The 10,730-nt window shown below is 42.9% G+C and overlaps 1 protein-coding gene across 1 annotated transcript in view; it reads right to left on the minus strand.

Moving 5' to 3' along the window:
• Window positions 1-564: 564 nt before the first annotated feature.
• Window positions 565-10,730, minus strand: part of LOC147009737 (CD81 antigen-like) — a 47,730-nt gene continuing 37,564 nt past the window's right edge. Inside the window, exon 9 of the mRNA XM_085860864.1 lies at window positions 565-1,191. Coding sequence (XP_085716990.1) covers window positions 1,088-1,191 — 104 coding nt within the window. The 3' untranslated portion in view covers window positions 565-1,087. The remainder of the gene's footprint in view (window positions 1,192-10,730) is intronic.

Here is a 10,730-nt window from a genome sequence, read left to right on the forward strand (position 1 = left end):
CCTCACTCTTCTCTTCCCCCCCCCTTTCTTTTTCTCCCCTTTCTCAGTATTCCCATCAGCGAAGCAACGGGTGGTATTTGCTAGTAATGACTAAAAACCAATAACAGAAAGACAGACAGACACCCTGGAAACATAATGCCTCCAGGTTTTGGCTATGGAGGCATAAAAAAAAAAATGCAATCAATTTTTGGGTTTTTTTTTTTTACAATTTATGAGACAATAATGTTTTTTGTTATATTATTTATGTGTATAAAACACCCTGGCGGATGGTCTGTGCTTGTTCTCATCCCCACTCCTCCACCCCATCCCTCACCCCAACCATACTCCCTCCTTCAGCAAATTTAATTTGTTAAATACTTTTTCAAACGTTAGGGGAAGGTTCCTAACATCCTGTGGGATGCATCCTTGGGACCTTGTTCGTTGGCGTTCAATGGTCTGGGCTGTTGGTCAAAAACCAATGTTTGATAAATTTGTGAAACATTTAATGACAAATGGACGTTTAATCGTCGCAGCATTAATATTAAAGGGCACAGTTTGCACATTTGCCATTTTTCTCTGAACGGATGTGATTAAACGTTTTATTGTAAAATGCAAGTGAAAAAACAAATACACATAGAAAAAAAAACCATCAAAAAACAAGTCATTTTTGTGTAAAATATGCAAACTAAAGAGTAAATGTAAGCTCCATAAATCAAGCAGCAGAGATGCACACACAAGGATTAATTATATTGAAAGCTACAGGTCAAAAGTTCAGCGATAAGAAAATATGAAAATGAACCTGTCATGGTCAGCATCGAAAACATACATCTTCAAACCAGAACTCTTCCCTCAAATGTTACCAACACTATTATTTCACCCAAAATTGTAGTTAGTCAAAGCCTGTTTTCAAATGATTTTCTCAGTTCTGTGTTCAAACCTCCCAAATTTAAGTAACTATAATATCTTGTCATTGAGACCAGAAGCATCCTGGAACCAACCATCATTAACATCAATTTCCAACTTAATATGATCATACTTGAGCTGGAACATTCTGCCCATCTTTTCAATAGAAACAAAATATATCAGAACTGCGTTACTACAAAAAGCGCTAATTATATTCCGAAAGAGGGACTGTAGGGTTGAGGGGAAATGATGCGTGAGCATGGGCTGAACTTCCGTGGTGCATATTCCCAGAAAGAGTCTCAAAGCCACCTGCAGACAATTGGAGGGGAAAGTGAACCAAGACAATAATAAGGTAAAAAAGGTAAAAGTTGGAAACTATGGACACAATGAGAGTTTGGTGGAAGATTAAACATGGTGCTTATTGGGAGCAACGATTCAAATTAATTAATATTGTAGATTTTTGGAGAGTGCAGTACTCGTCTGTCCACATTCTTCTATTATTATACATGTATGTACCAAGTTTAATTTTAATTCCTTCAGCTGTTATCAAGTATCACATACCTGACATGACCTCTGACCTATAACCCCTTGATGTCAAAAATCTAATCAGTACATCTTTGCATCATAATATATGCTCATACAAAGTTTCGTCAAAATTCCATGAATGGTTCACAAGTTAGCATGGTAACAGAATTTGTACCCAACCTGACCTCCAACCTTTGACCTCTTGATCCCATAATCTGATCAGTTCATCTTTGCATCATTATAATACTTGTACCAGGTTTGACTTGGATCCCTTCAGCCGTTCTTAAGATATCGCGGAAACCAAAACCCTTCACAGAAGCACTGACAACCTAAAAACATAATGCCTCCAGTGACTTGGTCAGTGGAGACATAAGAGAAAATGGTTGACGTGAGAATATCTGTGACACAGGGTGGGACTGTCATGCATGCATGAAAAAAATAAACAAAAAAAAACTAAAAGGGTACTTGGTGGAGCACATACCTCTGTCACGTAATACCTGATCCACGAGAACATATCAGGCCCAATACATTTTTGAAATATCATGCTATACAGTCCTATATCGTTTTTGGCCCTATCTCTCAATGGTGAAGAATAACTTTTAAAATTAAATAAACCTCGTATCCAGATGCAGATTCAGATCTTCATCAAAATTGAAGCACTTCGTCCTTGTGACACACCCAACATGTCCACCTAGTTTTGTCTGAATCCGTCCACAACTTTTTGAGATATCGTGCTATAAATCATTTTTAGCCCTATCTCTCAATGGTGAAGAATCACTTAAAAGTTCTAGTAGTCGGATCCGGATCTTCACCAAATTCTAATCAGTTTGTCCTTGTCACACACCAAACCTGACCACAAAATTTCATCCGGATCCGTCCACAACTTTTTGAAAAATCCTGCACGCAAACAAACAAACAGACAGACAGACAGACAGAAATGTGGTGAAAACATAACTTCTTCAACCCTCAGTGACGGAGGTTAATATGACATGAGGATGACAGTATTAATAAAAACAACATTATATGTATGTATGTATGTATATGTATATATATATATATATATATATATATATATATATATATATATATATATATATATATATATATATATATATATATATATATATACAGTAGACTAGGTGTAAGTCGGCAGCGTGTAACTCGTCACTTTGCCTAAGTCGGCAGCGTCAAAAAGTCCTGAAGTTATCTCATGTTAAATCCCTTTGAATAAAGGGTCATCCCTCTGTAAGTCGTCATCTCTAAGTCGTCAGATGTTGTCCATTCCCACGTAATGGAAACTCAAGTAAATTACCACTCCTAACTCGTCACACGGAACTGCTGCCTCGTGAGAAGCCCGATTTCATGGAATCGTGATGCTCGCTCATTGGTGTACACCACCAGTGATAGGCTATTTATAACTGCGTACACACGTTGATCGCACTGCAGGCAGGACAATGGCGACTAAGCGTAAGCTTACAACTAAAACCTACCAAGAAAAATACGACATTATCCAGTTTTGTGAGGCAAATCCACTGATGAAGAAAACAGACATAGCTGAGAAGTTGGACATCAAACGGCAGACATTGAACGATATCTTAAAGAATAAGGGCAAGATATTTGGACAAGTGGAGAAGATCGTGAGGCCGGTGGGAAGTGTGAAATATGTGTCCTTTGAAGATGTCGATGACGTGCTCATCATCTGGATTCGGCAAATGTCGGCTCAGCCAAATATTCGGTTTCAGCCGATTCGGCCAAATATTCGGCCGATACTGTCTTTCGGTGTTGGTGTTGAGCCTGGTGTTGGCGCAGTGGTTAGGGCAGCGGCTTGGGATCTAAAAGGTCCTGAGTTCAAACCCCGTTGGGCCACTGACTTAACACCAGGGGGTTGACTCAGCCTGTCATCCTTCCGAGGTCGGCGAAATGAGTGCCAGTGTACTGGTCCCGGTGTATGCCCTGGTTAAAATAGGTATACCATATCCCTGTGTGTCGTAAGAGGCGACCAGGGTTGGCGTCAGGAAGGGCATCCGGCCATAAAAAAACATTGCCTCAAGAAAAAAGCCAAACCCCTGCACAGCAGGGAAAAATGGCTGTAAAAACGGTCATTTTTTTTTTTTACTGTCTTTCGGTGGAGGATTGCCCAGCCAACATCATGGAATACAATGACCAGTTTGAATCCTTTCTCATGCACCAGATGCCCAAGAGTTTGAGGCATTCAAACATAACGGATTACTTCGCGTAGAAGTAAAGGATCGATCGAGCTTAGTGTTGAAGTCCGATTATGGTTTTATCTTGGCTCGTTTTGTACATTACCGCACTCACTTACACATAGGCATTGAGTGGTAATCATCACCACGATGACTGTGTGTCATGTAATTTGTCACCATACCATCACCAATGGTATATGAGTTGTCTTACAGAGTTGTTCATTATCTTTACTTTTGATAAACTGATTCATGAATTCTATCTTTGCTTGATCACTTTCCAACTCACCAACTCACCCCCACCTATGCCCCGAGGATTGTGTTTTCATTTTGGTACAATAGCCGGCTCTCACATATGTGTCCACGCCACGCGCGACTTCATCCTTCACCCCACAGTCATCATGAATGTTCGCATACGCGCAAGTCATTATATATATATATATATATATATATATATATATATATATATATATATATATATATATATATATATTGTTGCGAATTCGCACCCGCCGGCGTGCGAACGGCCGCTCGACTCGAATGGCGGCCGCCTCGCCCACCGGACGGACAATTCAGTCGTGACCCTCTGGGAACTATCGCCCGGAGCCAGTCACGGGTGGGCCTTTCGACCTCACCACAATCGTGCCAATCGGCCACCCGCGTAGGATAGGGTTGTTCGCCAAACTCGACCTACCTAAGTACCCACGCGGATGGTAGACCGGGCGATCGTACCTCGCCACAGGCCGACTCCGGACACGAACTGCTTAAGCGGTCCGTTCCGTGATATCGGGATAACCGAGCGGTGTTATCGTTGGCCTCGACGGTTCCGATTAATTATCGGGAGTATTAAGCCCACTACGAACCCTTTACGTGAAGCAAGATGGAGATTCAAACGAAGGAAAGGACGCAGCGAAACGGGGAACAATTCAACATAATGCACTTTATTTACACGACACACGGAGAGCACACATATACAGCCACAAAGTCAGAATGCACATATATCAATTTAAAACAACAACAACGCAGAGCTACGACCGAATACGCGAACACACGGCAACACTTATACAGTTTTACTTTACAAGACACGGCGCCACAAGATCCATACAAAAACAAAAGAAAAGGCCACCCTCAAAGACAAGGGGGCAGACGGGGCCCGTGGGCCTTTATGGCGTGGGACTTGCCAGACCGAACGAGTCCCACGAGACCGCTGCAGGTTACCTGTGTTATGATGATGATATGCTAGGTGGTCATATTTGAGCCATAGTTGAATAATCAATAGTCAATAGTTGTATATTAATCAGCTGTCAGGATTCAAACCTTGCTTTAAGATGTTGCTTTAAATGTTGCATGTTGCCCTAACTCTTCCTTTGGACAGCCTTTATCACTCTCCTGTTTTTATGTCCTTGGGAAAACTGTGAACGCTGATATCCCACACATTCCTGTTCTTAGTCATCACCAGAGTTTCGCCTTTGCTATCAGCAGGTGCCAGTGTAGGGGTGTAGGAGGCTTAGAAAGTTATTAGTTTGCAAGATGAACTGTTGGGTTGCGAATCTGAGGATTGACTGATTCAACTTCCCTGAGGGCCCCTAGGGAGGGGGGAAAGAAGCCCACTGCCGCATTTATTTCTTTATTTCTTTATCCCTTAGCACACACTTGTAGTCCACACCCAGTTTTGCTTTTGTGTGATTATATATACAACTGTTTTGAAGTAAAAATCTCAATGTGGTCCGGGGGCACCTGACTGAAGGGCCTTTGGGCTGCATTCCGCATGCGTAGTGCCATCTTCTGAAATGAATCGTATCATTCGAGAACCCTCATTCGACTCTGTCATTACTCGGCCGGGTGAAGAGTCATAACAATTGGTGACGAGGATGGGATTCGACTGATGCTGGCGGTGTGGACGGCGGGACTCCACTTGGTGTACAGCGATCGCAAGGGTTCAGCTAAAGGTACGTGGAAATTGCACGTATAGGGCACCAAAGACAGGGAGCCCTAGTTAGGTGAAAACTGTACACTTGGTGGGCAGTGCCCCGCTGGACGCAGCTCCAGGATCTGCTCGGATCAAGAACTGTAACGGTAAAACATATGAGGTGATTCGAATGCGGTTTGTTTGAAGGGCACAAAGAGGGCTGGCAGGCCGTATGTTGGGACCGGGAAGGGTAGAGGATAAAGGTATCCGTGTGAAATACGGAGGGATCAGGTTGGAATCCTGTACCATAGAGAGGGAAGGTTAGAGGCCTTCATTGGGTTTTGAGGCTATTAGGCGGCGGGTTGAAAGGGATTTCGGTCCCGGTGTAAAAGGAGAAACGATTTACAGCTATTAGGCGGCTGATTGAAAGGGATTTCGGTCCCGGTGTAAAAGGAGAAACGATTTACAGCTATTAGGCGGTTGGTAAGATAAGAACAAAAGATGGGGAATAACTCTGCAAAGAACATAGAGTTACCCAAAGGAACAACACTTAAAGTTATCGGTGAAAGTGGAAAACACTGGAGAGCGTTTGCAGCGTGGCTAACGGAGTCACAAAGTGAGACAGGACGTAAGCGATTCGATTCAGAGGGAATCTTGAACCAACGGGAAAAAAACACAAAGTTAATGAGCCAGGAGAAGGGCTGTTTGTAGAGTTACCTATTTGGATGTATTTGTGAATACAATGTGGTGGGGAAGGTTGAGTTTTGTGTTAGACGTAAGTTGAGTGTTCCAACCTGGAACTTGTATGTGTGGAACAACTTGTATGTTTGTATGGAGATAATGATTGGTCGTCATCGTTAATGTGAAGACTTTGGACGAGGTGAATTGCGCACACCAAATCCGGAGGAAGGACGATGATGACCGATTCTGCATGTGTTGTTAATTCAGTGATGGGCAAATGTCATTTTGAGAGTGTGTGTGTGTGTGTGTGTGTGTGTGTGTGTGTGTGTGTGTGTGTGTGTGTGTGTGTGTGTGTGTGTGTGTGTGTGTGTGTGTGTGTGAACTCGATGGGGAATTGAATAATTAAAACCACTTCAGCAGACAGTTTGGGGATTATGTGTGAGAATTCCCTACAGTACTCGTGCTGTGGGATGTCAAATGGACCAACGTTCGGGTTTTCTCATGGTCCGATAAACTCTGTATGCTGTTTTGGCTTTGAACACTGTACGTGATACGTGATAAATGGATGGTCTCCACGGAGCATCATTTTGATTTCAAATTCAAATTCAGTTCTGTTTCCACTTTGCATGTTTCGTAAGGCTGATCGACGTTACGGGTTCGTTTTAACGTCGGTTTCAATTCTGGTTTCATTGTTGGGGTCATTAAGCATGTTTTATACTTGATTTTCGTAAATATGGGAAAAAAAACTTATTTTATGGGGTTTTGCGAGTCACGTGACGTGCCGTCGGATTTAACAGGCGCGACGAAAGCACGAAATCGTCCCGTCGAAGGACAGCTTATCGTGAGGGTTTACGAGATGGATTAGCACATTTTACAAAGTTTGGGGACGCCCTTCTTAGGATTCTGTAAAAATTCCGATTTAAAACGAACGTATTTGAGATGTCGTCAAATATTTGTTACGTGAGTTTGATCGTAAAAACCAACGCGCTGATAAGACGTATTGCTCATGTGAGTGCGTGATGACGTAATCACGCATGGGCCCAGCGCGCTTTGTCAAACTTGAAAGTGCAATTAACACCCTGCTGTGAACGTGCCTGCTTGTCGGAGCAATGTACGAGAATTTCTCGAGGCGGCTGATTTTGAATATGGTGGACAAACTAGATTTTAAAGAGATAGCTTTGTGGTAAAATTAATTAATAAGGACATTGACGTTTCAAAGGATCGCTCGATTTTGTGTTTCGAGGCGAGTGCACGTGCTATCGGTACATGGAAGCGATAATACTTTGAAACAAGGCTGTAATATATATATATATATATATATATATATATATATATATATATATATATATATATATATATATATATATATATATATATATGTTTGTTCCGGTTGTTGTTGTTGTTGTTGTTGTTGTTGATGTTGATGTTGATTGGGCTTCGTGACCGAAAAAGGAAAAATAGCCGCGGGAGAGACGCGGGACCGAGGGATTTAGGATAGATAGAAAGGGGGATTTAAATGCTTTGAACAAGGAACGGATTTTATTTAAAGTGGGTTTATCTTTTTAGCCGCGTCTTGCGTAGCGAACGCCGGTTCTAAGAGAGTTCCGCGTTGTTCTTATTATTATTATTATTATTATTATTATTATTCTGGTAAAGACAAAACCTTTAGGACGTGGCTCTTGGACACATTTGTCCTTGTTTACATGTCAGACATCCAAGAACAAGGACGTTTGGTAGGCTACGCACTGATGAGGATAGCGGTGTTTTTGGGAAAAATTAAGGGCGGAGCTCGTGCTGTTTGAACACGCAGCCATCGTGGGCCTTGACGAGGGAGCGTTTCGATTATCTGCCTGTCGGGGTCGAGCTGTTTGTCTGGAAGCGGACAGAAAAGCATGTCTGTTGTCTTTATATGAGCCTCTATCTGTCAGGATAAATTCATTGGATTTGGGAAGCATAAGCGGAATTAAAGGGATGTAGAGGAACGGTTGCTTAGCAACGACATCGATCTGGAAGGAATGGAATTGGCTTTGCACTGCACTCACTGTCGACTACGATGAAACAGGGCAGGATTATGAATACGTGGCCAAAACACATAGAGATTACACCGTCAAACGCTCTCTGATGACAACCAACCGATGGATCGGGAAGGAAGGAGCGGCAGTGGAGGTGAAACAAGCCGCCAGAGAGCGCGAACTAATGAAGCACAGAGAAGGACTAACACCGTACATCTCAATGGCAGTTAGTAACAGACATAGTGCAGGGGAGTTAGGAAGAATGGTGAACAGATTGAGATGCGCCCCAGAACCACAAGATGGGGCAACGAACACCAGAACACTTTACAGGCCGTCAGACAAGGAGATGGATGGAAGGTATGCTTGCCTGATCAAAATCTACAGTAGTGTACAGTAAGGTCTCTGGCCTTCACATCCACTCACCACGCACCCAGAGCAACTTCCAGTCCTGCAAGCTCTAGCCATGGTTGGAGCCTCATACGGAGGTATCATTTAAAAATAATCTTTTACACAAATACTTGTCATTATGTTGCAGTTGACTGCAGTGTTCAGTGCAGTGGCATGCTGTAAACCTTGTAGTAACGGAGACAGTGACAGAACCTTTGACGACACAACATGCAACTCCCACACTACTCCTTTGTGGGGGGACCTATCATTAGGCAACACACTAACACACTCAAGCCAAAGAAACCGTATACACCTCCGTGGCAAAGGGGGACACGGAAATGAACCAGTACCAACCCCACAGCGACATAGGAGGGGAGCGGCTGGAGAAAGAATGGAAGCAGGTGAATACGCAAGGTTGGGGAAAACATACAACCAAGAACTAGATAAGGTAAAGATATTTTCAAAGGAACCTGGCAAGACTGCACCACTCATTTCCAGAGGGCTGACAACCATCCAGGCAACAGCAGCTGATAGAACTGTCTTGCGTCCAAGCCGAGGAAACATGATTTGATAGAAGGAAACGAGGAAATAAAATCGATTCGATGGTCTTATGCTATGACAAAACCTGTTGGGAGGGGGGGACGTCAGAAAATGCAGAAAAGACAGAAGTGGCTTGGCAGAACAAAACGCAAGACAAAACCCAGCGGGGGCACTTTGCACAAATAGGATTCATATGGGGTCAACACGCATCTCTAATTACCCAAGTTCCATGGGCCCCTAAAGAACCCTTTTGGAGTATAGTTGTGAAATCTTGTGAAAATACAGTAACCTCCCGGAGAAGAACACATTTCACTTATAGGTGTTTTCACCTATAAGGCTTGAAGCTCTCACTAGCGATCGAGTGGAACGCAAGGAGGGTTACGCAGGGTGGAGATCTATATTTCATGACTGGGGAGACTGGTTACTGTGCCTGGTAGGGGCAGCAATCCTAATCATCATGGGAATCATTTTTGGAGTATTTCTGATCAAACGTCTCATTTCCATTTGTCTAAAGAAATGCTGTGAAGCCTCACCCCTCACCCAGGCCATCATAATAATTAACAGCGAACTCATGGAGGAAGACCCCGAGGACCTCTGTATGGGGCCACAACCAGACCCGACCCCCACCAGCTGAGGAGCCAACAAGGTGTTCTGGCGGAGGGTGCCCTGGGGAAGACTCTTCCAGGTATTACTGATTACTCAACGAACTTTCAAGTGAAAAGGTAAGCCAAACATGGACTCATGCATCTCACTACACACGAAGATACAGGAAGTTGTAACAAGAAAGAAAGGAAATCTACAAGTAAAATGCTGATGGAGGTTTATGATAGATGTGGCAGTGTTTTGACTAGCATATGCATAATTGTGGAAAATGGACAATACCAGATAGTGAAGGCATGTATGGAAAATACTTGTATGACCCTTATATGTAAATATGCATCTCATGAGACTCTTTTGTCTTCTAGCGCAAGTTGAGAAAGGAGCTTACACCATGCCTTGAGCGCTCACAGTGCTGCTCACCCATTATTACATTTGCATATTGTAAATATTATTGTTGTAATTAGTGTCGAGTATAATTGCCTAAATAATAATGTTGCTGTTAATATTGTATAGACTTGTAGTGCCTTTAATATTGTGTGGACTTAACATCAAATTTGTATATGACAACTTAATGGGAGACTTGTGGCAGTGGGCAAGACAAAAGGCAACAGAAGCTAACCTGAACCACCGGCAGTTGGGGACTTCTCATTTGGGGAATGTTGATGGCTATCCACGGCATTCGCAAATCCCGTTTGGCAGGCACGGGGGCCTAGGGGTAGCTGCTACAGGAACCAAATAGGGATCCACTCGGTTGGTGAGTATCAGGTATGGCTGGGTATGGTCAAATATGACCAAGGAGGGAACTGTTATGATGATGATATGCTAGGTGGTCATATTTGAGCCATAGTTGAATAATTATCAATAGTCAATAGTTGTATATTAATCAGCTGTCAGGATTCAAACCTTGCTTTAAGATGTTGCTTTAAATGTTGCATGTTGCCCTAACTGTTCCTTTGGACAGCCTTTATCACTCTCCTGTTTTTATGTCCTTGG

The sequence above is a fragment of the Eptatretus burgeri genome, chromosome 17 (genome assembly GCF_056783735.1).
Source record: "Eptatretus burgeri isolate ZD-2024b chromosome 17, Ebu_testis_v1, whole genome shotgun sequence".
Lineage (NCBI taxonomy): Eukaryota > Metazoa > Chordata > Myxini > Myxiniformes > Myxinidae > Eptatretus > Eptatretus burgeri.